Source organism: Chionomys nivalis, chromosome 24 (genome assembly GCF_950005125.1).
Source record: "Chionomys nivalis chromosome 24, mChiNiv1.1, whole genome shotgun sequence".
In the NCBI taxonomy this organism is placed as follows: domain Eukaryota; kingdom Metazoa; phylum Chordata; class Mammalia; order Rodentia; family Cricetidae; genus Chionomys; species Chionomys nivalis.
The window spans coordinates 15,872,952-15,899,920 of record NC_080109.1 but is presented as its reverse complement, the minus strand read 5'-3'; the positions used below and the strand labels follow the sequence as shown (position 1 = coordinate 15,899,920).

The 26,969-nt window shown below is 39.2% G+C and overlaps 1 protein-coding gene and 1 non-coding gene across 3 annotated transcripts; one reads left to right on the top strand and one right to left on the bottom strand.

The window, feature by feature from the left end:
- Nucleotides 1-12,135: 12,135 nt before the first annotated feature.
- On the bottom strand, nucleotides 12,136-15,337 carry Strit1 (small transmembrane regulator of ion transport 1). Of its 2 annotated transcripts, none has more exons than XM_057757390.1 (3): nucleotides 15,213-15,337; nucleotides 12,320-12,415; nucleotides 12,136-12,226 (listed from the first exon to the last, which is right to left on the bottom strand). In XM_057757390.1, the coding sequence occupies exons 1-2, from the start codon at nucleotides 15,223-15,225 to the stop codon at nucleotides 12,324-12,326; spliced, it is 105 nt and encodes a 34-aa protein (XP_057613373.1). In that variant the 5' UTR covers nucleotides 15,226-15,337; the 3' UTR covers nucleotides 12,136-12,226; nucleotides 12,320-12,323. The 2 variants fall into 2 exon arrangements, with proteins under 2 accessions (XP_057613373.1, XP_057613372.1); XM_057757389.1 differs by having other exon boundaries at nucleotides 12,320-12,418; nucleotides 15,213-15,278.
- Nucleotides 15,338-19,957: 4,620 nt separating this feature from the next.
- Nucleotides 19,958-20,063, top strand: LOC130866140 (U6 spliceosomal RNA). Its single transcript, XR_009056315.1, has one exon. It is a non-coding gene; the product is annotated as a U6 spliceosomal RNA (small nuclear RNA).
- Nucleotides 20,064-26,969: the final 6,906 nt, after the last annotated feature.

The following is a 26,969-nucleotide window of genomic DNA, read 5'->3' as shown; positions in this document are numbered from 1 at the left end:
ACTTGGTGAATGACTCCATTGGTGATGCTACCAATTCCACCACCTTAGAATGACCACTTTACTTCCCAGTGTAGTTACATTTCCTCACTCTGAGATATATGAGCAGAGGCAGTCGGACATATCGTCTGGACAGCTACATTTTAATCAACCTACTTTACAGTTATTCACTGGAATTGTATTATATTCAAGGCACAAAGGTAAGTAATGCAGAATAAAATTAAATAATAAAATAAACCGAAGTGTCATAGGAAGAATAAGGCAAAATTGGCATTTTTAAGGGGCAGAAACATGGAACAACGTTCACCTGGACAGTGGTATCATACTGCACTCTCAGAACCTTCCAGACAGACTTTCATTCCTCATACCTGTTGGTCATAAAGAGTGCAAGAACTGCTACTTAGAGCAAATGTGAATCTTGCAGTGCATTGTGGGTACATTAGGCCCTAGGTAAAGTACTAACTGGAGAAAGCTGTAGAACCGTGTAACCTGCACATATCTTACCTGAGCCACGTGGTTTGTTCATAGGCAACAGGATCTAGTGGGCAGCATTGCTGTGGAAGGGACTCACTTTTTAAGCTGGATTTCTACGGTTGGATTTGAAAAACCCTACCGGAAGAACTAACAATGTCCAGTTCCACTTCTCATGCGACAACAGAGTCATCCAGCTCCCGTCTTTAGTCTTTAGGGTGCATAAGACTGGGTCCCAGCAGCACGCACACCCATGTTCTCATCGCTCCTCCTGTGCAGTCCAGAGAGCGTGGTCCATGGTTCCCACCTACCTCTAGGAAGTACTGGATTGTCCAAGCCCGATGCAAATCAATGGATATTTGAGTTGTTTGTAAGTATTTAGCTGTTTATTTACAAGCCTCTAAAATTTTCAAATCTCAACAGTCAGATTCTGAAATTGCGTCTCATCTGTCTGAGTCTCGTATCAGAACAGGAATGGACTCACTTTTCTGGTTATGCCAATGGGCTTGGAAAAAGGCTGAACAACCAACAACTGGAGGGACTTACAGTCAAGGAAGAATCAATGCATCTTACCTAAATCCAGAACCCTAGGGAGGCCTGGCTTAGAAGACAGGGAATGAGGCTAACCCAATTGTTTTAGACTCTTACGTGGTGAAGATGCCTTCCCACATATCTTTCCACATATCTTTGGATTTTACCAAGAATGAGTGCCAGCACACAGACATCTGGGTAATGTGACCTGTTTCCCAGCATGGGGTTTATGTGTGGTTGTCCCTGTCTCCACCTTGGAGACAATGAGTGATCACTGTGAGTCATAGTTTTGTTTTCTGGTCCCCAGTAGCCTGTGGTCTGGCAATAACCAAGGCCTGGGACTTTTCAGCAGCTGTTCACGTCACCTGGGAAAGCAACTGGGCATGCAATGGGAAGGTTTTTTCAGTTTATGGCACAGGCTTTGTCTGGCCAAAGGCCCTGTTTCTCTACAAGAAAAAGTGGAACAAATGCAGTCTTTTTTAGATAGGGTCTCAGGTCACCCATACTGGTTCCAGACTCACTCTGTAGCTGGGAATAGGCTTGAGTCCCTGATCTTTCTACCTACATCTCCTGGATGCTGAGATTATAGACATGTCTGACCAGTGTGAAGCCTTGACTGCATCAGATGGCAGGGTCTCCATTTTTTACTGTATGTTGCCATCTTTAATTTTCTTGATATTCTGCTTCAAATGTAACCCATCCCTCTGTTACAGTGATAGCTACGGTGTCTTGTAAGTGTTTCCATCTTGTGAAAAGAATCACCAGCATATAGTGTGGAGATGTGGGCTCACATTTTTCTCCTCAACTCATTTTAGGATGATTTTCTTATGTTTTGAGAACACAACATTGCATCTCTGTGCAATGCTTCTGCACCCAAACTGCCATTTAGGCAAGTGTTCTAGGCACTTCTGTCCTTGTCTTCATAATTCTTACTTTTAGATCATCTTCTAGAGGTCTCCCTAGCCCATTTATCTTACACTTATCTTTGCCAGGGCCCTTTCCAGTCTCTCCTTGGAAAGAGGCACAATGTCCTCTGGATCACAGCCATGGGAGAAACACTGATTATGTGGCAACCACAGGCACTGTCTGTTCTCTGAAAAACACCACACAGCAGTGAGGAAGACTGCCAAGGGGGAATACTTATTCCCCTCCTGCTTGTGGGAACCTATGTTAGCATGTATGGAAAATAAAAACAAGCAATTTTATCAGCAGATGTAGCAATGACTTACCAAACATACTTAGCTGCCAACATCTGCAACATCCTTAAGTTCTAGATGACAGCTATGGGGTCATAAAATTCAAAATAACACTAACTAGAAACTCATCAAAGGTTATCCATATAAATGCCTTCAAAATGGTGTGCTTATTTTTGAAGTTATACAGACGGTGACAAAGGGAGACTTTTCAAAGCAAACAAAAAAGTCATTTCCATGTATGTAATTCGGAAAAATAATAGATTTAAATTTTATTAGGTCCTTAACTAATGAAATGATGTTTTCTCTTTCCATATCCCAAACACAGCACCAACAGAAAATTTTAGATTAAATTTATTGCAGTAAATTCATGTGGTTACCCCCACTTAGACATGTAGCAAGCAGTCTACTTTTAATAGAGCCCTTTGGTTTTTCCAAAGCCAGAGGCATTACCTGTTATCACAAGTTAATAACTCTAGGATTAATAATTCTTCTCCTATAAACTTTAGTCTTTGATTAAGTGAAGTTCTGAAGGCTTTTGGTCTTGTCTTGATCAAATCTAAAAGCTAAGGCTGTCCCCTATGTTGTTATGGGTGGGAATTCAGGAGAAAGAGAAAAGAAAGTTTAAAACAAAAGGAAAGAAACAAAACATAGACAGGACTGATTTAAAGCAGAGGATAAAATGGAAATTGAAGAAATGCAATGAAGATTCAAATAGAAAAAGCAAGAAATGAACTCTCTCTCTGTCTTTCTCTCTGTGTGTATGTATGCGCACACGTGTGTGTGTGTGTGTGTGTGTGTGTGTGTGTGTGTGTGTAAAAAGTTGAAGAATCTAGCTGGAAGCAATTCTAGAAATGACTTTGTAAAATGCAGCCTTCTCCTTTCTTATTGTAGTACCACACACTTTAGAAAGGTAAGTCAGCCTCTACGATCTCAAAACTGACAAACCTTCCTACCCTTACTCTATTATAGTTAGTCTGTAGACGAGTAAGGTCCAGGTTTGCTGTTGTGTGCTCTAGCCAGAGAATAGTGAGATGAGAAAGAAGAAAAGTGGAATTGGCTGACAGTTACATAGGAATGAAAAATGACACTGATCCCAGAAAAAGCTGCATCTTTCAGATAGGCTACAAGACATCCATCCCCATAAAACTCATGTTCATGTTCATGGTCATGGCCTTAAGAAATCATTGCACAGAGCATGTGAGAAGCTAATGTGCTTCTGTGATAAGACAGCAATTCTATCAGATTAAGCATTGTTCTGAGAGAAGACATACAAAGGTTATTCTGAGAATGCTAAAGAGTCATGAGCATCCCACAGGCTGGCCCAATTTAATCAGTGCATGGCCAACACAGAAGAGGAACATTTGATTCATAAAAGTCTTTTCTGCCTAACCCACTGATCCTTCACTTCTAATTACTGTGAGTGGACCCAACAAAGAACAGAAGAAATGTTTGCTCTTGATGACACGTTGTTTTCGTAAAAGGCAATTTGGGGGTTGAATATTGGAAGAAGAAAACAGGAGACATACATCAGACCCGATTCTTGGCTCCTTGGAAAGAATGAGAATCTGGAGCAATACCACAGGCATCCATCCACTAAATGCCCGTGCTTGTTGATCTACTGCAACACGTTTCTCTACAAACCATACACAAGTAGATGATGTTCCAAAATGGTAGGCCAATGCTATTGTCTGATTCATGGCAATTTCCTTAAAAATACTGTTTCACCAGATGTGCAATATTGTAGAGTATATCATTCAACTTTTGCCCAATCTTTCTTCCTATTTATATTATTTTATTTTATGCTTATTCTGTTGTTATTTTCAATGCATCCCAACCACAACTTCCTCTCCATCCATCCTTCCTCCCCTCCCCCACCACACTCTTCTTTTGTTTTAGAGATGATTTTTTTCAGTACTAAAACATCTCATTTATTTCAGAAAGATATTGGGCAAGAAAATTCCTACTTTATCTTAAGTGGTTATTTCTAAAGTATTATAAAGAATGAAGTGTTTCACAGACAGCAATACTCTAAGAGATGGTTGGGACAAAGTAAAAAGAATGCCACTTGTGTTTGAGCCCTTGGAATGTCAACAAAGCCAAGATTAATTAGCCTGGAAAGCAATGCAAGAGTGTCCAAACAGATGCTCCATACAATTGTCATAGGAGCACTGAACGAGTGTTTTACGCTGAGAGAACTACAGCCTACATCTGCAGGAATAGAGACCCCCAAAAGGAGTGATACTGTTTGTGCTCTACCCAAAACCAGATATCTCATGGAAAGCCAATTGTTTGGAGAGACCTCCTAAGAATTCTAGTCCACGGTGAACCTTGTCACTGGCTCAGAAACTGAGAAATAGAAGGAGCTAACCAGAGATGACTTCAAGAGACCAAGAAATCCCAAGGGACCTGTGGTGGTTTAAATGAAAATGGCCTTCATAGGTTCATAGAGAGTGGCACTATTAGGAAGTGTGGGCTTGTGGGAGTAGGCATGGCCTCCTTGGAGGAAGTATATGACTAGGAGTGGGTTTTCAGATTTTAGAAGCTCAAGCCAGACCCAGTGGCTCACATTCTCTTCCTGCTGTCTGTGGACCCAGACGTAGAACTCTCAGCTACCTCTATATCATCGTGTCTATCTGTGTACCACCATGCTTCCCACCATGACAATAACAGACCAAACATTTGAACTGTGATTAACTTTTGAACAGATCTAATTAAATGTGTTCATTTATAAGAGTTGCTGTGGTCTTGGTATCTCTTCACAACAATAGAAACCCTATAATAGGACCTCACAAATTTTAATGGTTAGTTTCATGTATCAGCTTAACTAAGCTTGTTGTTTCTGTCACGTGTGTCGTTTCCGCCATGCGTGTCGTTTGAGTGTCAGGTGCGGCACGCGAGACAAAAACCAACATGCATGTCGGATGCGGCGTGCATGACAGAACCACAGCATCAACAAAACGTAAATGGTTTCTGGTGACAAAGCAATACGCTCTTTCTATCAGGATCAAAAACACTGAGACGGCATCTCCAGCAGCAAAAAAGGACCATATATAAACATTGTGCTTAATAGAGGTGGTAATCTCCCGTCTCAAGGGGGGCTGTCCTTGCTACTTAATCTCTCTTAACCTCGTTCTCAAATCTTCAAACAGGAATAATAACCATGCATAATGAAGAGATACCATAACGATCAAATGAGCTAGAGCATAGTAGTAGTTTCCCATTAAGGAAGAAACTGAATTAACCATACTTCAAGGTAAATTGATCCTCTGATTGTTCTCTGTATTGTCTGAGGTTTTCAGAGGAAGCAGTTAACTTGATACATCCATGACTTCCAACAGCACAGTTCTCTTCTTCATATGACATTGTTGCCAGTAAGAACTATGCAAGAATCTGAAACTCTTGACATTTCAAGAATATGTTTTAACTTCCAAACACTTGGGTAAAAAACTCAGTTCACTATCCATGCCTGCAACTATGAGAAAAGGATTAAGGTTTCTTCCATTTTTGTTGCCTTTTATTAATTATTTTCAATAACGAATTGTGAATACGAATTTGTTATTATGAGAATGGATTTCTTAACAAAACAGTATTCTTTCTCCTGCCCTTTCCATTTCTTTCCTGATGATGTTTCCACAATCTTATGATGTAGCAAAAAGTCACTTGCTGGACAAGATCTCATCTTCATTAACTCCCCAGATTTCAGAACTCTGAGTCAAACAGAAACCTACTATTTATAATCCACCCAGTCTGTCACAGCAGCAGAACACAGATGAAGACAGGACTCTTCTATGTTTAAGGGAGAAGAAGTAGGAGCCAAAAAAAAAATGGGTTGGTTTTGTTATTGTTGTTGTTGTTGTTTTGTTTTATTTTCCTTTTACCGTGTGTGTGTGTGTGTGGTGTGTACACACATGATTTTGTATATGTGTGGACACATGTGTGTAATCATCGTCTGTTGCCCTTTCACCTTACTCATTGAAGCAAGATCTCTCAGGTAAAGCAAGAGCTTGGTGATGTGGCTAGAACTGCTGACCGGCTTACTCTGGTTCCTGACTCTGACCTCCGAGGCTGGAATCACAGACAGGCTGCCACCTATTTGGGTTTTCAGAGATCTGAACTCTGGTCCTGACACCTGCGAAGCAAGCACTTTAACCCTTAATCCACTTCCTCAGGCCCAGAATAACCATTATTATTATTTTTTTTTTTTTTTTTTTGGTTTTTCGAGACAGGGTTTCTCTGTGGTTTTGGAGCCTGTCCTGGAACTAGCTCTTGTAGACCAGGCTGGTCTCGAACTCACTGAGATCCGCCTGCCTCTGCCTTCCAAGTGCTGGGACAGAATAACCATTATTAAATGGATCTGATTCCACAGTACCGAAACTAGCAAAATGCTGCTTACATATAACACGAGAAAAAAAAAGTAAGATGAAAGAAAATAATACAAAAAATAGCAGAAAGAAAGATAAAAGCAAAAGTGAACGAAGAGGTGGTATATTCTGTCTCCCGTGGAATCCGTTACTGTTACTGTCCACGAGTTCAAAGAGCTCACCCTTAAAAGACAAGAGAAGAATGTGTACAATATCTATCGTCTTCCCATGAGCCTGCTGTGTTTATGAGACTAAAGCACTGTGTTTTCTAAGACAAAGTGCCTCTCATGCTGAGCACATCTCAAATAACGGAGATAAGGAAAAATGCACAACGCACCAATTTCTGAGACTTGAAGCACACTGGATGCAAAACACTAAAAACCCTATTTCCATTTATTCTCCATTTCTAAACCAATTTTGCAGAGCAAGTAACCTACAACTCAGAATAGTTTCCCAATGACCTGTTTCATCCAGCACCAGGATTGTAATCAATATCCTATCTCATCTCGTATTCATGACAGCGACTCCAAAAACGAGCCTTTCAGATGCACATGTCTTGTTTGGATTTTTGAGTATGTAAAGCGCTATCCTCCCAGCCAGACAAGAAGACTGAAAGTGGTCTTAAATCCAGGATAATTAATGTCCCTAAATCCTGGACTATGGATTTCCTTCAGTGGAAACTACAGCTCTGTGACCATTCATGATTTGCTCTAAGGTTTGTAGGAAATAGGAAATCACACACCCACTTCGCTCTTACAAAGCTTCAAGTATCATGTCCAAGTGAGAGTAAAGTAAAGATAAATCCTTCACCCACCTCATTTGCTGGTGAGTTACTAACTCAAAATACCACTTATAAACTGTAAGCGCTCTTTTCTCTAGGGAAATCTCAGGCTGGTGCACAGTTATGTTTTAACTGGAAATGCCCACTCCAGATAAAAAAGGGGGGAAGCAAAAGAAGAAGCGAGTGCTTGAGAAACTGCAGCACACAAAACCAAGGGTTTGGAATACATAAATAGAACAAAATAACTTCCTTTAAAAATGAGAGACAATTCACTTATTTTTATACCAAGATCATCTATGGGCAGATATCACTTAAGGGTGTCATTTCTGTTCATGAGCGAAGATCTCTCCTTCAAGATTCTTCCTGTCCTCTAGAGTAATTGTTTTTAGCTCTATGAGGCTTGGAAGTTCATGAAGAGTTTCGCTAACCACTTCAAAACTCATTGGAATTCATCTCTTTCCCCAGGCACAGAGAAGAATAAAATTCTTTTGAGTGGCTTCTATGTTTTGTATAATAATGCAGGGAGTAAGGGAAGCCTGAATTTGTTACAATTTTCATCCAAATCCATTGGAAAATAGAATTATTTTGTTTTTGTTTCTTGGCAGGAATCATTTAATTCTGAAAGTCTTGTGAAAAGTCATGGCAATAAACCCAGTAAGAACAGTGGTGCACAGCAGTAGAGAAAGGCAGAGTTCTTTATTTTTTGGAGTGTGTGTGTGTGTTTCCCTTCTCCCTTCCCCCCTTCCCCATCCTGCCCCTCTATGCCTGAGGCGAATGGAAGAGCTGACCCTGATGTCATAAGAATGAGAAGGGGTGGTGGCACATGCCTTTAATCCCAGCCCAACACTCAGGATGCATGGGCAAGAGGATCTCTGTGAGTTTGAGGCCAGCCTGGTCTACAAGAGCTAGTTCCAGGACAGGCTCCAAAGCTACAGAGAAACCCTGTCTTGGAAAAAAACAAAACGGGTTGGAGGAGAGAGAGAGAGAGAGAGAGAGAGAGAGAGAGAGAGAGAGAGAGAGAGAGAGAGGCTGTCCCTGCCCCTCACCTGCTGCAGTGCTCCAGAGCTCTCCAGAGAGTGACCCCTGCACCTGGCCTGGGCATCACAGTAGAGTTGGCCCTGAAGGTGCAGGTGTGGGGGAACCCACCCTTAGGGCATGAAAGCCTGAGAACTGGCCCCACCTCTTGCTCATCACTGCAAGGAGTGAACTAGTCAGGGCAATGATAAAGAGCTCACCCTGGCGGTGAGGATTAGGGAGAGCTAGCAGGCTGACCAGGCGTGCAACTACCAGGTCCAAAAGGAGGGTTATTAGTTGGCTCACCCCATCTGTGATCTGCGGGTGCATGTGAAGAGACGGGTCCTGCAGACTCAAAGTTGCAGGATCTATCCAAGAGGAGCCCCAGTGAGGGCCCAGCATCGATGGTGTAGCAGAAACCAGAGACCTGGAAATGACTCTTTGCAATGAACACTTGCAAGTAAAGAAATACGGATAAAAGTGCTAACTGTGTGAGTCTCACTGTGTCACACTCAGCTTCCATGACGAGACTGATTTTTCCTCTTTTTTTCTTTTTTATCTCTTAAATTTTATTTTATTTTATTTTATTTTGAGGGAAGTTGAAAGGGAAGAGGGCAGATAGGAAGGGATGGGGAAATGAATGAAATAGAGATACATGGTAAGAACAACACAAAGAATAAATAAAAGAAAGTTTAAAAAATGGACAAAGAGGGAGAGAAAAAACATAAAGCTGGGTACATAGGGAAGTTTGGAGAATCTGGGAGGAGTTGGGGAAAAAGGAAAAGTGTGATCAAAATATACTTATGAAAAAGTAATAAAAAGCAAACAAATTCTTAAAGGATGTGTGCGTACATAATTCATATATGTGAATAATATATATTTAATTTGTTTTGTGTGTTGCATGTGTGTGGGCATATGTCACGGCATGATGTGAAGGTCAGAGAACAGGTTGAGAGTCCTCTCCTTCTACCAGGTGAGTCCCATAATAGAAGGGGTCATCAGGCTTGCCAGCGAAGTGACTTTATCTGTTGAGCCATTTCATTGGTCCTATGTTTGTTATTTTTTAATCTACAGGTAGATTCCATACATGAGAAAAAAACGTGTAATATTTGTCTTTCTGAATCCGTTTTTTGTCACATACATGATCTCCATTTCTATGCATTTTCCTCCAAATGACGTAAGTGAGATCCTCTATGGCTGGATATACTACAGTGTGTGTGCGTGTGTGTGCGTGTGTGTGTGATACATTTGTATGTGGACACACACATAGGTCGATCCCATACTTTGGCTGCCATGAACAGAGCTACAGTGTTGGTTACTTGCTGGAAAAGCAGGCTTATGTGTTCTGCATGGTTTTCCACACTCCACACTTGGCACTCTTCCCATTTCTCTTCTGAACACTTGTAGTTGGATCAAAGCTTTGTATGCTTAAGTTTTGGCAAAAATACTTCTTGGGTGTCCTTATGCATTTCCACTGCACCCAATCAGGAGTCACACACGCCTTGCTGGAACACTGTCAGCGCTGTTACACTATCTGTGGACACTGACATCATCAAACAAGTCACTTTCGGGGTTTCCCAGCCAAACTAGGCAAGGGGTTCCTGACTCCTTTGAAGGAGGTAGTTCTCTCGGACACAGAGAAGTGCAGGAGTTCTTTCCTAGTAAGTTTCTCAGAGGTCAGAATTAGGGTAGTCATTTACTTTACAGAAGAAGGAAAACAAAGAGTGGATTCGTGCTAAGATTTTATATGCAATTTTAGTGTTACAAAGTGCATTTATTTGGCATTAGTACTGATGGTCTGGCTTTCAAACCAACAATATATGTATCATTACTTGAAAAAGATTCACTGCATGTGATTTTTTTGTTTTGTTTTGCTCAGGTTTGTTTTGGGTTGAGTTTTTTTTTTTTTTTTCATTTGCTTGTGTGAGGGCTGGCTGTTTTGTTTTTGTTTTGTTTTGTTGAGACAGGGTCTCTTTATCTCTGGCTGGTCTACACTCACAGGGATCTGCTTGCCTTTCCTTCCTAAGTGCTAAGATTAAAGGGGTTGCACCTCGCCCAGCTGATTGTGGTTTTAACTTACCTAACCCATAAGATACACATAGTAAAAACCATATATTGTGTTTTCAATCACTTGAAAGATTTATTCTCTCTTTTAGATTATATTGCTGCGGTGGTTTGGATAAGAATGGTCCCAAGACAGTCATACATTTGAATGTTTGGTCAGTTGGGAGTGGCGTTATTTGAAGATTACGAGTTACAAGTTCTGCCCTTGTTGGAGGAATAATATGTCACTGGGGGGTGGGCTTTGAGGTTTTCAAAAGCCCAAAGTCAGACCCAGTGTCTCTCTTTTCTTGCTGCTTGCAGATCCAAATGTAGAACTCTCAGCTACTTATCCATCACGATGCCTGCCTGCATCCTGCCATGCTCCTTGCCATGATGAGAACATAAGCAAGCCCCAATTAAATGCTTTCTGTTATAAGAGTTGCCTTGGTCACGGTATCTCTTCAAAGCAATATAACACTGACTAAGACAATTTCCAAACTGATGTTATTAGGTTACTTTCAGCTTGTTTTCAATTTGGGGAGATTATTAATATTTCTTTTTAATTTATAAAATATTCATATTATCCTAAAAATGAAACACTATAAAATAAAGTACATGCAAAAATATCTAGCCTCCCTGTTTGACTGTGTGTGTGGTAAATTAGTCACCTGAACATTGGTTAAACTCCTCCTTTGCTTATACAAATGGAAGTAGATATACCTGGCCTTTTTAAATATTTCGTTATTTTTATTTTATTTTACATGGTTGAGTATTTTGACTGCATATACATCTGTGTACCATTTGCTTGCCTGGCACCCTAGCAGGCTAGAAGAGGGTATTGGATTACCCAGGACTGGAGTTACAGATATTGTGAGCTGCCATGTGGGTGCTGGGAATTGAACCAGGGTCCTCTGTAAGAGCGGACAGTGCTATAAACTGCTGAGCCATCTATCCAGCCTAACTAACTTTTTCAGGTAATATCTTTATGGAAATTACATCACATCAATATTTCAAGACCTTTCTCATTCCTTTCTAAAGCTGCATTGCTCTAACACCATGTGTTGATTCTGACGCCTTTTGTATTTTTGGTGCTATCTTTGTGACATATTCTTGGAAAACAAACAACTGGTTCAAAATAAACATATGCCTTCTAGAACTTCCACATCACCCCAGAAAGTTATACCTAGCCGGGGGAAACAGTACGCATATCCTACTACTGCAGGAGCCTGAGGAAGGAGGATGTCTTAAATGCAATTTGGACAACAGAAAGATGGCCTCCAACAGGCAAACGACAATAAATATTCCCTTTGGAGTTTTCAAAGACAGTGTATGAAAGCGCTCCTCTACCACAGCCTTACCAACACAAGTGACGTCAAACATTTTTATCTGTTACACAATTGTAAGCAAAGGCCTTTCAGTATGGTTTAAATTACACTTCTTATTATGAACCAGAGCTAAGATGCAAGTTTTTCAGTTGTTCTTTATCTTCTGTTTATTTTTTGTTCTTTAGTCCATTTTTCCATTTTGGAAGGAGGCTACAAAACATTTTTAATCTAATTAAATTATCATACTCAACCCTGCTGCTTCATGTGTTTTCAGCCATAGTGAAGCATATATTTCCTACTTTCTTGACACAGAAAACTCCACCTGAATTTTCTTGTATTTTATATCTGTAATTGGATCATGTTCCTAAGATATTCTTAGGCAAACAAATTCTAGCTTCCAGAAGATACAAAACACTGCAGCTGTTTAATATGAGACACCTTTAATGATCAATCATGTTCATGTTTTTCTTAGTTCTTCTAAGTGGTATCAGCCTGAAGTCTTCTTGCCTGAATGACAGAACATTTCATTAGCAAAACAGAAACAATGAGTGCTAGAATAATTATGCCACAAAGAAAACCCTTCATTGCTACAACCCTTACTTTTCTAAGAGAAGACGATGTAAACCACGATGATGCAGCCTACAATCCATCCAACCAGGAGAAGAACGGGAACCAGAAGCTGTGGCGATGTTGACTCTGCTTAAAAGCAATGAAAACAGATTAAATAGATCTTTCCGGCATCAAACTTTATAAAGAAAAACAAAGAAAGATCTCTGGGGGAGCTAAGAAAAAGCGCATTCTGGTCAAGATCAGAGTTGAGTATTTTTTGTCCTGTTTTCTTCAGAAGACACCCCGCCACTGAATGATAAATACTGGATATTTGAAACAGAAGTCTCAGGTTCAAACCACAGATCACCTTTTTAAAGTTCCTTGACCTTGTGCAGTTTTGAATTTGAACTTTCCTGCTAGGTCGTGGAACTTGCAATATTTACCACCTGGTTGCTTCCTCAGTTAAGTGATAAGGTGTGTGCAAAGCTTTATAAAGTTAAACCACTCTGCCTGTGTTGACTGGATACAGAACCTACTCAGGAGTTTGTTTGGGGATGGGTCTATCAGCTGTTTACATAACAGCAATCCAATATAACTGTTAGTAATTCCCACTAAAATGAATTTCCCATAACATACAAGATTAAATTGTTTTGAGAATTGCTCTTGATCTCAATAACTGACTTTCATCTTAAATTTCACAGGAAAAGGAAAACATCAGACCTTACATAATCATTATCAGGGAAAAAAAAGGGAATTTATTTCTTTAAAGTCGTTCACTATCACCACGAGCACTGAGCTTGACTACGGGCAATAATAATCCAGCACACATCAAAGACACTTGTATAATGTCTCATTTCCGGCTTATACCTCATCTGGAGAAAAGCAATTTATAAACATAATTTTCTATAATACTTATCGCGCATATCCCATACAAAATACTGAAGAGCGGCACAGAAAAACATGTTATAGAATTAATGTCTCTGTGTTATGGACTAAGATATAGTCTCAGTTGGAGAATACAATGAGATCACACGCCGTTAGCTAAGAGAGTGGATTTTCTTAGCAATCGCAGTCCCGCTACAATTCCATCACTTCAAATATGAAGGGTGCTTAATGCTATTAAAATAAAGATATCAGGAGATGAGGTACTTCTAAAATTAGAAGATACTTTCAGAATAGACAACTTTCTGAAGCTTAAGTGAATTTTAATAGTTTCAATGTTCTTCATGAAATGTTGAAGCCTTCCTTATCTGACAAAAGGGGATTTTCTTGCTTCTCCTATTTGTGACCTTGAACAAGACATAATGCACAGAAGGGGGAACCTCCTCCTTACCTGCCATGTGGTGTGGCTTTAACAGTAAAGCAAAGATTATGAGACATACTTTAGTCTCATTTGGGAGAAAGCTTTTTTGTGAATTAAGATACCAATAGAATGAAACTATGTGACGGTATTTTTTTTAATTATTCATGTAAGTGATACAGTACTTCCGACAGCTTCAAAGAACTTGAAAATCAGTAGATATTCCAACAGAATATAAATGTTTAATGCAAGTGTACTTTAATAAAATTTTATACTACCTAATTTAATAAAATTTGCATTTCTAGCTCTAAGAATAAATAACCCTTTATTTACTATTCCTTGTAAAGCAGTACAAGTGAAATAACCCTTTATTTACTATTCCTTGTAAAGCAGTACAAGTGTCCAGACATTTTAACCAAGCATAACTGGTCATCTTCTAACTCCAATATTTTCAGCTCTACCATCATCTGATGCATAATTTGGAAAACGTATTACGTGAAACCCAATGTTCTTCCTAGATCACTTAGATCAATGGCACAAATAAAAATAAAAGTTCTCTTTAAACACAAGAGCCTTTTCAAAATGCTTTACTGTTTGTCCAGTTCCCAGCTTACCAAAGTGGCTACCGCTGGGAGCATTCTTAAGGGCACTTCACTGTGGAGCAACACTGCCCAGGCCCAAGGCCTGGTGCCACCACATCCTGGTGACCATGGACACATGCCAAATTTTGTTATGGCTCCGTTTCCTTAAGTGAAAAATTGGGATGATAATATGTCATGTCTCACAATGTTGATTGCTATCAGGGTTGAAAGCAAAGATTGCCAGGTGTGTATTTAAAAACTGCTTCTCAGAGCTAATGATAATGGCACTGGGATTTGTCTCTACTGCATGTACTGGCATTTTGGGATCCTATTCTATTTGGATGCTCACCTTCCTAAGCCTGGATATAGGGGAGAGGGCCTTGGACTTCCCACAGGACAGGGTACCCTGTCCTCTCTTAGGACTGGAGGGGGAGGGAGGGAGGGTAAGTGGGGGAGCAGGAGGGAAGTGGGAGAAGGGGGAGGAAGTGGAAATTTTGAATGGTATTTTTATAAAATAATAAAAAATTATTAGAGAAAAAACTCCTTCTCAGAAAAATATATATTCAGTCTGTCTAATCATATTGGAATCAAGTATTTTATAGAACCATATAAATATGAAGTAAAGTTTAAGAATTAGAAACAATAGTTCAGATAGGAAGCATGTCAGAGATGATTAATCTCAATATTCACATTTGACAGATAATACAGACTGGAAGATGTGGGAAGACACTCCAAATTCACACAGCCATCCTGCAGAAGACCTCATCTGCTCTTACTACTGGTCCCACCCCAAGATCTCAGACACAGTTCAACACTGAGAAACAAATAGTCTATAATTCACCTTTCCCCAAAAAAATCAGGTATGAAATTATTCTGTTTCACTGATCCTTTCAAAATTATTCATCTTACAAACATGGGCCAAAAACTGCATATTTAATAGCTTTTTGCAGCCACTGGTTCTTTAGCAGAGGAACTACCTTCCTCGGGATCAAAATGCCAAGAAACAAAGTAAAATAGGCGGGAAGCTATTTCTGCCAAGAAACCCCCTCGCCTTACAGCTTACCTTTTGCAGCCATTATTTCTATTGTTGGGTGGCTTAGTCAGGGCCACGCGGCTTCCTTCCTTATTGTTATCCTGTGCTTCTTTGAACTTTAAATAGAGAGAGATCTGCAGAGCGTGGCAGCTGCTGCGCTCCCGCTGCCAATTGTCTACAGGGTAACAGTAGTCATTGGAGAGCACAGCTCCTCTGTCTCCCATTTAACCTTTATTGTGGAGGAAAAAGGAGGCTATGTATTGTGTGTGTCCTAAACAAGTCAGTAAGCTGAGTTTTCCCGACGCACAGGTGTGCAGATTGCTTATTCACTTAATGCTTCAGACAAGAACAGAGTGTTCGGTGAAAAGGATATGCAAATTAAAAATGAAATTGACAGTGTACGTTCTATCCAAGAAGGAAGGGGGATGAAATATTAGTAAGAAAAGACTTGGCAGTTGGAGAGACTTGGGTTCAGATTATAACCCTACAACTTCTGTAGTGAAGTCCAGGCTCCTTAACCAAGGTACCAGCTTGATTTCAGTGGCAATAACAATAGTTACTGTAATGGCTATTCTTGGTTGTCTCACAAGCAAGTTACATGAAGAAATTGCCTAAATTCCTATGGTTTATACTCCAGTTACAACACTGTCTGCTGCCAAGTATGTGTCTATGGACTCCTGGTGTTTCCCTATGATTGGTTGACTGAGAAGAGACTAGGGACTGATTCATTGATGGTTCTGTATGTTATGCAGGCACCACCCAAAAATGGACAGCTACAGCATTACAACCCCTTTCTGGGACACCCCTGAAAGATATTAGAAAAGGGAAGTCTCACAGTGGGCAGAACCTTGGGCAGTACACATGGTATTACAGTTTGTTTGGAAGAAAAAAAAATGGCCAGATTACAATTGTTAACTGACTCATGAGCTGTAGCCAATAGATTGGCTTGATGGTCAGATTCTTGGAATGAGCATGACCAAAAAAAATGGTGAGAAAGACATCTGGAAAAGAAGTTTGTGGGTAGATCTCTCCAAATGGGCAAAAGATGTAAAGGTATTTGTGTCCCATGTAAAAAATGCTCATCCAAAGGTGACTTCAGCTGAGGAGGAGTTCAATAACCAAGTAGATGATGGGATGACCTGTTCTGTGGACAATCTGCCTGTTTCTCCAGCCATTCCTGCCTTTGTTCAATGGGCCCATGAACAAGGCGACCATGGTGACAGAGATGAGGGTTATACATGGGCTCATGTAAGGACATGGACAACATCCACTCGCCAAAGTTGACCTGGCTACAGCTGCTGCTGAGTGCCATATCTGCCAACAACAGAGATTAACAGTAAGCTCCAGATATGGCAGCATTCCCCAGGGTGACCAACCAGCAAGTGGCAGGTTGACTACATTGAGCCACTTCATCCATGGTCAGGACAACAGTTTGTCTTTACTGGAGTAGAAACGTTTTCTGGTTATAGATTTGCCTTTCCTGCATATAATGCTTCTGCCAAAATCAGCCCCTTTGGACTCACAGGATGCCTTATCCAATGTCGTGGTATATTACACTTCACAGCCAGAGAAGTGTAAGATTGAGCCCATGATCATGGAATCCACTGGTCTTACCTTGCTCCTCACTAAACCTGAAATAGCTGACTAGATAGAAAGATGAAATGGCCTTTTCAAGACCCAGTTACAGGACCAATTAGTTGGTGTCTGCCTGGAGGACTGTGGCAGGGTTTTCCAGAAAGCAGTCTATGCTTGGAGTCAGCCACCAATATATGGTCCAGTTTCTCCCATGGCCAAAATCCACAGGTCCAGTAATCAAGGACTAAAAAAAGGAATAGTGTCCCTCACTATTGCCCCTAATGACCCACTAGGAATATTTTTTGCTTCCTGTTCTCCCTACCTTAAGTCCTGCTGACCTAGAAGTTTTAGTTCCAGAGGAGGGAGTGCTCCTATCAGGAGCGACAACATTCCATTGCACTCGAAGCTCAGACTTCTCCTGGTCACTCTGGGCTTCAATCCCTTTAAACTAACAGGTTAAGAAAGGAATAACAGTGTTAGAAGAGGCGATTGATCCAGATTACAGTGGGGAACTGGTATTGCTTCTCCACGATGGAGGTAAGAAAGATTATGTCTAGAGTGCAGCTGATCATTTAGGGCATCCCTTGGTGCTACAGTGTCCTGCGATTAAAGTCAACAGAAAACTACAACAGTCTCATCCAGGCAGGATGACAAGGGGCAGAGATCCTTCAGGAATATAATTATGGCTCAATTCTCCAGGTAAATAGCTAAGACCTGTTGAAGTGATTGCTGAGGATGGGGGTAAACACAGAATGGGTAGTAGAGGAACATGGTTATAGACACCAGCTAAGGCAGTGTGACCAGTTACAGAAATGAGGGTTATAGTTGATATGAGTGTTTCTGTTATATTTTGTTAAGAACAAGTTTGTACAGATATTTGTGTCTTCTTACCTCAATTTCTTTATCATGTTATGTAACATCAATTATAAGAGAATGTCAATGGTTATCATCTTTAAGTTTGAAATACTAAAAGAATACCCACAAAGGGACATTCCCACCTATTCCAAATTTATAATGCATTTACAGTTGTGTGAGAGATAGTTATAATATATTAGGCATAACTTTGATCTAAATATATAACGTGTCTGCAATTGTACTTGGGATAGCTGCACAATGTTTTGGCATTATTATGACCTGGTTATTGTTCTCATTTGGCAATTACGACACAATTAATGATTGTGTGTCAAATTGTAATGGCTATTTTTATTTGTCAACTTGACTACATCTGGAACCAACTAAAACCCAGAAACAGAGGGGCAAATGTGTGTGTGGGGGGGATTTTTGCTTAATTTGAAATAGTAAGATCTACTTCTAATCCAGATCTTGAGTTGTGAAGACACATCTTTAATCCGAATCATATGTATTGGGAAAATCCCCTCTAGTGTGGTGTTCTGCTGGAAGCCTAGATAAGAACATGGAAGACGGAAGCTTTTATTTTTTGTCTGCTTGCTCTCATATTGCTAGCAAGTCCATTCCTTCATTGGCTTTAGACCCTGCTTCTTCAAGATTATAGCATTATAATTATAGCATTATACTGAAGACCAGCTGAGATACTCAGCCTTGGGAACTGAGCAAGCCAGAAAGCAGTACTTCTCCAAGAACTCTACCTCATCTCTGCCTCCAGGATTCTGCCCTGTTTAAGTTCCTGTCCTGAAACAGAAATATGGAAGTGTAAGCAAAATAAATCTTTTCCTCTCCAACTTGCTTTTTGGTCACGGTGTATCATTGCAACAATATAAACCCTAACAAACACATGCACCAAGGGAATTGCATAAAAGTGATGTAAAAATACTGTGAATATAAACAACTCTTTCTTACCATTGCAGAAGAATAAATCGAATGATTCCCTTTTTCTTTAAACCCCTCTAAAGCCATAAAGTGCTCATCTAAATGTACTAGGAGCTACAACACTATGCCAATGCCTAACATTTTCAGAAAGCAGTCACAAGCTTGATATTATTAGCAATGTATAAAAATAGGGCATTTCATTTTCCGAAATCCAACCTGGTTTATGTAATATGGCCCAGACCATCCTTGAGATTCTCATCAGAATCACTTTTGGAGTCCGGATGGAAAGTTTTTGCAAAGTGACCCTGTGGCTAATTCCCCCAATCTCCAGTATGAAATTAGAAAAGTTTTCATGTAAAGAGACAGGTCTTGCCTGACCAAATCCATTTCCACAGAGCTTTGAGAACCGTGTTTCCTTGCAAATGACAGGTGCAAGGCCTGCTGGGAATGCTGTGGTTCTCCACTTGGGAGAGAATGTGACCCAAATTCTCTGTTGCACACACTAGGGAAGCCCGATTCCTCTACTCTCAAACTTCCAGTGGGGGCTCTGTCATACTTCAGTCCTTGATGTTATGTAAATCCACACTTTTCCCACCTTGCCAAGAGTCATGGCTACTCAAGAAGATCAGACAGAAAAGGTGTAAGCTCGAGGGAAGCCTCATTTTAAAATAAAACATAAAGGGGCTGGACGATGTTATGTTAACCAGTGGTGGAGTCATGCCCTAACATAGATAAGGCCCTGGGTTGGACTCCCATTAACCCAGTAATAAAGCATGACACATATACTCCCATACATAGGCGATAAAAATGTTTGACTCTCTACTTTAAGCAATATATAGAATATGGAACCACAAGCATGTTTATGCCATTTAAACTAAATTTTCACATCTCTATGTCTCCAATTCAACACTGAAAAAAGCATCTGCCTATGTCAAATAATATATGTAATGAAAGGATTTTCTAATCAAGTAACCTCAGGAATATTTTTTCCAATACATTAAACAAAAGTGAAATCATGCTTAAAAAAAAGAAAAGCAGAAATGAAAGCCTGAAGAATGATCACTGAACTTTTATAAATATTATTTATTTATTCATTTTCATGAATAAAAGAACTATAGATATTTCAAAGGTAGACTATGATGTTCTTGTAAGTTAAGATACTGTGGCATAATCTATCCAGAATATTCAGATTATGCACAAATGTAAATATTTATAATTTCAAATGAAAACATGTTACAGAAAGGAAAATACAACATTCAAAAGAAATAATCAAGTTGCCTTTACCCAAAGGACACAGATAAACACATATGCAAGGACAAAGTAATTTGTTTTAGTTAGATAAAAAGAGGATTGTGAAAGTGTCCACATTTTAATTACCTATGCTTTCTTTTGGTACAAGAGATGGTGCTATTGTGTTCACTTTGGCAGCATATCTACTAAAATTGGAAAAACACACAGAAGTCTAGCATGGCCAGTGTGCAGGACGATTCATAAATCCCAGAATCAGATCATATAATTACATGAACTGAATGTATAGAAAGTTCATTCAACAAAATTATAGCAAAAAAGTCAATGATAGAGAAAGAAATGGGCATCCAAACCCAGAGGCATTTAGGACCCAAAAGTCTGACGAGAGAACCTCTATATGGCATGCTACATAATCAAAATAACAAAAACAAAAAAAAAATAAGCTCTATTCAAAGATATAAGGTAAGACACCTATGTAATTATAAATATAGGCACATAAAAATAGTATAAGATTTCTTGTCAGCAACCCTAAACACCAGGAAGCTATGTAAGGTATATAGCAAGTCCTTCAAGTAAACACTAGACATTGCTATGTTAAGCAAATCTATCTTTTAAACTTGGTAGAGAAGGATTGGAGAGATGATCTAACAAGTAAAAGCACACAGTGTTCTTGAAGAGTACCAGAGTTTGATCCCCAGCATCCACATCAGGCAGCTCACAGCTGCCTGTAGTTCAATCTCTGAGAGGATGTATCACTGCTGTCTCCTGAAGGCACCTGAACACGCACACACTCACACACATGCACACGCACACACATACAATTTAGAAATAATAAAAATAAATCTTTTTTAAATTGACAAAAAGTAAACTTATTTCGAATTAAGCACAAACTAAGGGAGTCCATGACTTCAACCCAGCCAGTCCTGCAGAAGAGTCTCTCAGGAATAAAATGTAAGGGAGGGAAAAGGCATTTCAATTACTCCAGCACAAGAAGGAACACATTTTGTCAGAGAAATAAATGAACAAGTGAGAACTGGAAGAAATCTGTCATGTTTATAATGCAATAAACCACTAAACCCCTTATATGAATTGAGGAGAAAGTAAAGATCAAGCAATAATCCAAACAACCAGAAAAAAAATCCTCAAAACCTCAAGAATTTGTATATCTCTCTCAACAATAACCTTAAATGTAAATGGCCTCAACTCATCAATCATCTGCATCTCTTCAGATGTAGCAACAGATTATGCTAAATTACAAAATCGAGATATTTGAAGTCTCCAAGAAACACACCTAAATCAGGCAGTGGTGGCTCACACCTTTAATCCCAGCACTCAGGAAGCAGAGGCAGGCGGATCTCTGTGAGTTCAAGGCCAGCCTGGTCTACAAGAGGTAGTTCCAGGACAGGCTCCAAAGCTACAGTGAAATCCTGCCTCAAAAAACAAACAAAAAAGAAAAAGAAGAAGGAAAAGCACACCTCTCTGATATAAAATGTCCATAGATAAAGGATCAAAAGATGAATGTCAATCTGTCAAGGAAATGGAAGTGAAAAGCAAACTGGAATAACGATTCTGCTGATAAAGCAAACTTAGAGCCAAAATTAGTCAGCAGAGATAAAGACTGCCACAACATATTAATAAGTGGAAAAAATCATCAAAAACATACAGTAACTATAAACATATATGCATTGAACATTGGAACACCACAAGATTAAATTCTAAAACGACCCTGAATTATCCAATCAGCAAAAGACCTAATGAGCTGAATGACAGTTCTCCAAAGAGAACATACAAGTGTCCACTAATATGCCAAAATGAGTTTAGCATCCTTCCTCAGTCATCAGCAAATGAAATTGCGGTGACCTTCCATTTTACCAGTCAGAATGGCTATGACCAAGAAAACAAATGACAACCATTTCTGGCAAGGATGAGAGGAAAGACGATTCTTTATATATTACTGGTGAAAATATGTTCATATGATTTGACCATTATAGAATTCTATGTGAAGGTTCTTTGAAAAACAAAAATAGAACTACCACATGACCCAGCTATAGCATTCCTGGGTATATATTCAAAGCACCTTGCTACCATACCACATAGATGCACACACATCCATAGTTGTTGCTGAGGTGTTCACAATAGCAAAAAAAAAAAAAAAAAAAAAAAAAAAAAGAGAGAGTCAGCCTTGAGATCTACCTACAGATGAGTAGATAAATAAATATAATATATATACATGGTGAATAATTTTCAACTCTAAGGAAAAATTAAATCGTACATGGATATTATGTTAAGGAAAATAAGCCAGACTCAGAAAAAAACATTTTCTCTCGTGTGTGTGTGTGTGTGTGTGTGTATGTATGTCTTGGTCTGTGTGTCTGTGTGTCTGTGTGTCTTTGTCTAAATCTTTGAATTTGAATGTATGTGTGATAAACTAAGAATGGGGCTCATAAGATGGGAAGAAAGGATCTTAAAGGAGGGAGGGAGAGAAGGAAAAGAAGCAGTTGAATGTCTGTGATATGAAAGCAGAAGACGGTTACTACCTCGGGGAAAGAAGAGGATCAGCAAATGGGTACAGAGCAATAGGAGTAGACCATGGGGGAGGGGACTGAATAAGAACAAAGTATTATAAGTGTATGAAAACGTCATAATGATACCTATTTTTTGTATGTTGACTTTAAAATTAATAAAGACAAATATACTTTTAACATTATTGCTATCCTTTTGGAGTTTGGAAGGGATTATTTTATAATTTATTATTTTTCTTACTTTGCTATCTAAACAGAGCATGGAGATGGGATAATAAAATAAACATAAATTGTCTAGACTTTCGAAAGAGCTCAGTCTAGAATCTCATTTCCTTGGAATCTCATATGTAATATCTTTTTTATTTCCAGAAAAAAATATTTTATTCATCAACAGACTGGTTTCATTTTGAGTTCATAAATTGAAGGGCCTGTATTTGATCACTTTCAAATCTTTTCTCCGGACATGCTATTTCAAAATATTTTCTGTTTCAACTTTACATACTCTACTAAATCTTTAACTATTAATACTTTTATTCTCTGACATTAGATTCTTCTAAGTTACATAAGCTAAAAAGCTCAAGGTATTTCATTCCTTATTCGAGATAAATCATAAACCCTTACTTTCAAATATTTTAACTACCAATCTATTTGATTTTATTAGATAAATCTGGATGTAGCAGATGACAAAAATATCTTGACTTGGTGAATGATTGATTGGCTGGATGGGGGTGCATGGGTGCATAGTTGCATGGGTAAAAGGATACATGTGTACATGGATGCATGAGTGCATAGGCGAATGGGTACACAGGTGCATGATTGCATTGGTGAATGGGGTGCATAAGTGAATGAGTCCACTGCTGCATGGTTGCAAGGGTGCATGGATGCGTAGGTGCATGAGTACAAAAACCAATAAGGTAGCTTATCTTACTCTGTACCAAAGGATTTATTTATGACAATACTTAAGGAAATAAGACAAAACTGGTTATTACAGCCACATAATATATGCTCTTGAAAATGATACTTTATCATCTACTTAATTAATGACAGCATTAGAAAAAATCCATAACTCAAGGTGTGATCAAAAGGAAGAGTGAAATCAGTAAAAAAAAAAAAAAAATGCCTTTCTAAAATATCTCTTCTTCATAAAGGCAACCAGAAAGCTTGCTAGAGTTTAGGTGTCATGTTTTTATAGAATTCTAGAAACTGGAGAAAGTTTTACTGCAGGTTGAGAAAATATTTCTTTAACGAACCTGCCTGAATCTCCGTAAGAACAGGCAGGCCTCGCAGTCATTTCATTTGGCCTACTCCTATCTCCAGCTCTGTAAGTAAACTTGAAAATGAAACCCAACATCCCACAGAGCTGTGAAACCAACAGAGCTGTGAAACCAACAGCCTGGCAGCCGCCACAGGGCACAGAGCAGGCACCTTCTGACTCATTCCCAGAAAACCATCATCTTTTAACCTGTCTAGTGATTGTCTAAAGACCCACTTGTAAGGTGTTTACTTGACCAGACTCGAAGCTTACCCAGTATGAAGCTCCTGAACAGAGCATTTGACGAAAACACATTAAGGACTGTAAACTGGGGTTCCCAGGAAGAAGCTGAACCCAGAAGCTGAGGACTGATAGACCTTCCATGACTGTAGAGAAATGCTGTCTCAGGTCCAGACTTAGATTCATGGACCACTTAACACCTTCCTAGCCATTGCCTGATCACCTCTGTGTCCGGTCTAACATCCTGCGACAACTGCATGAAGCATTTAAAGATATAGCAACTAAAGAGACCACTATTTTCCACCAACCCAAAAACTGAGAGGTCTTTAATGGCATTTGAGGCTTGCAGCCAAGGTTTCCCCAAGCTGAAAAAAGCCTCCCCTCTTGATGTTCACACCAATGTATTATTTTAAAGAATGAATTTTAAAATGAGGTTTTATTGATGACTCTCTTTGTTATGTTAATGTTAAAACTTTATGACATTAATGCTGTGTTAGAGCATAGAATTTAGGATAACTTAAATCCATGTTTACATGCCATGGCTCCTCATATTTAGCTTCAAGATAAACAAATTCTTAGTCCTTTTGAGGTGAGAGCTGTGTATCCTGAGATGTTGTCTTTTGTTTTTATTTTTTGTTTTGTGTGTGTGTGTAGTACTTTTATTATTGTTATTTACATTGTTAAAGCAATTATTTAACATCACAGCAAACCACAGGCCCATATAAAAAATTAAAAGAAGAAACTAATGAATAAGATATCTTTGGAGGCTTTGAAAGTACATATAACTATACTCAAGGAGGCTACAGGTATAATCCGACTTTACGGAATCACAGCTGTGAGTCTTCAGATAAAAGACCTGAGGAAGACTACAAGCTCTGCCCTATGGCAAACCTCAAAGCTCAAGGAAGAAAGGAAATGGCACAGCAGCCTTAAAGACCAGCGCATTCACAGAGCCCATTGTCAGAGTCTGGGTCTATCTGGTTCCAGGCATTTAACCTCTGTTCAATCATCAGCTGACAAGCCAAGTGAGCAGAAACTTCTGTGACTACATACAGATGGTATAAAAAAAGTTCAGAGCGTTACTAAGCAAACAACAGTAACAGCGACAACAAACTCTTTGAAGAATCTGATTAAGAGTTGCCAAATTAAATTACTCAAAATACCCAGGGTTTTTTGTTTTGTTTTGTTTTGTTTTGCTGTTGTTTTTGTTTTTCAAAGAAAAAGTTATGAGACATACAAAAGGACAAAACCGTTTGACCCAGGCCTAGAGGTAAAGACAATCAGAAGTTAAGTCACTCTTCAGATTCCAATGGGGTCATGTCCTAAATATCATTGTAAGTTGAAAAGTTGTCAAAAAAAAGCCAGGCAGTGATGGTGCATGCCTTTAATCTCAGCACTCTGAAGGCAGAGGCAGGCAGATCTCTGTGAGTTCGAGGCCAGTCTGGTCTACAAGAGCTAGTTCCAAGACAGGCTCCAAAGCTGCAGAGAAACCCTGTCTTGAAAAACCAAAAAAAAAAAAGGAAATTTGTCAAAAAATGTATTTAAGTCAATGGAACCATTGCACCATTGCAGATGAGCAGCATAGCTTACCTTAAACATACTCAGAACACTTAACAATAGCCTTGGGTAAAGACATATAGCACAATGTCTGTATTACAACAAACACTATCCCATCTATGGAATGCTCCACTGAAAGCCTATGGGTCATTGTCTCCCACTTCTGATGCGACTTGAGAATATCTGATAATAGGGATTGGGACACTGAAGCTTAACAAAGGTGTAATAGGCATAGTGTTCTTGAGGAAGGTATCAGGTTTTGACTACAGAGTTTTTCTCCTTTTTGTTTTGTTTCTTTACAGTGAACGAGAGCATCCCTTACCTGCCTGTTGGTTCCTGATAATCTGTCACTGGCATCCATTTTTTTTAGCAACCATATCCCCACTGTTGGTATCAGAAGATGCCAACCACGAGCTTCATTAGCTTGAACTTCTTCAATGCCTCAGATACATATTATCAATCCTCTGCCTCTCTTCTTTACTTCTTCCATCACTGGGTTTGATCTTCTCCTTATTGGAAAGATCTTTGGCCACTATAGGGAAAAAATCACGACTATCCTTTTTGTCAATGCCCAGCTCAAGTTGCTTCTTATATCAACTCCAATAATCTTGGTTAAAGCATCTGAATATGTCTTCAAAACTTTTATCAAATTGCATTTATGGGTGAATTTTGTGTGGTTCCTTCAATTCTGTGGTAACATTTTGGGTGGAATTTAGAACAATAAACCTGTCCAAAGTTCTCAGACCATTTCAATAACCCACAGAAACACTTGGCCTACATAGCATGTTTTGGATAATAAACTGACATTATTCAGCCTTAGACATTGTTTGACTGAATGTAGTTGTTTCCAGAAGCAAATACACATCTTAATGTGAGTACGTAGGTGATTGACATGCTGTGAAAGCCCAGATTCATTGTCAAAAGCCAAAATAATCTCAAAGAGGTGTCATTTGCCCACAGTATTTTCTTGCTTGTGGAAGGAAACAATTAAAGGCCAGTCTTCAATGTAGATATCACCTAAGCTTTTATGTTATGGAAATAATAAAGTAAGAATAGGTAAATGTCACATTTCTTGAAAGGTTTGTTCCCCCCAAGTGCTAAATTATTAAAAAGCTTTCATTTGAACCTTGTAACATTTTGACCCTAAAGCAGCATGGCATAGTCTTTGAATGCCTTCCAATTTAAAACTGTCTTGGACTATTGATGAATGTATAAATGCTGTAGCAAATGCTCCAAGAGAACGTGGGGGTTTTTCCTTAATATTAATTGTTTCTTCTGGCAGGTAGTTCTTATTTACATTTATCCTATGAGATCCTTCTCAAAGGCTTCTGCTCCTGCTTCCCCAACGACCTCTGTATTATAGACTAAGTGCCATTTGAAGCATTGAAGCCATTTATGAAGCTGTGAACATTAACATTTTTGTTAGATAATCAGTATGCTCTCCTAGTGCCTTCAAAGGCCCTGCCACAGCCTAAATTATCACCAGGATAAGTAATATTCATTATCTCTCTGACCTTCCATTCATATGACGAGGGATTATTTTCTCATCATCAGTTGGTACAGCTCTTCTCCACGACATATGACGAGGGATTATTTTCTCATCAT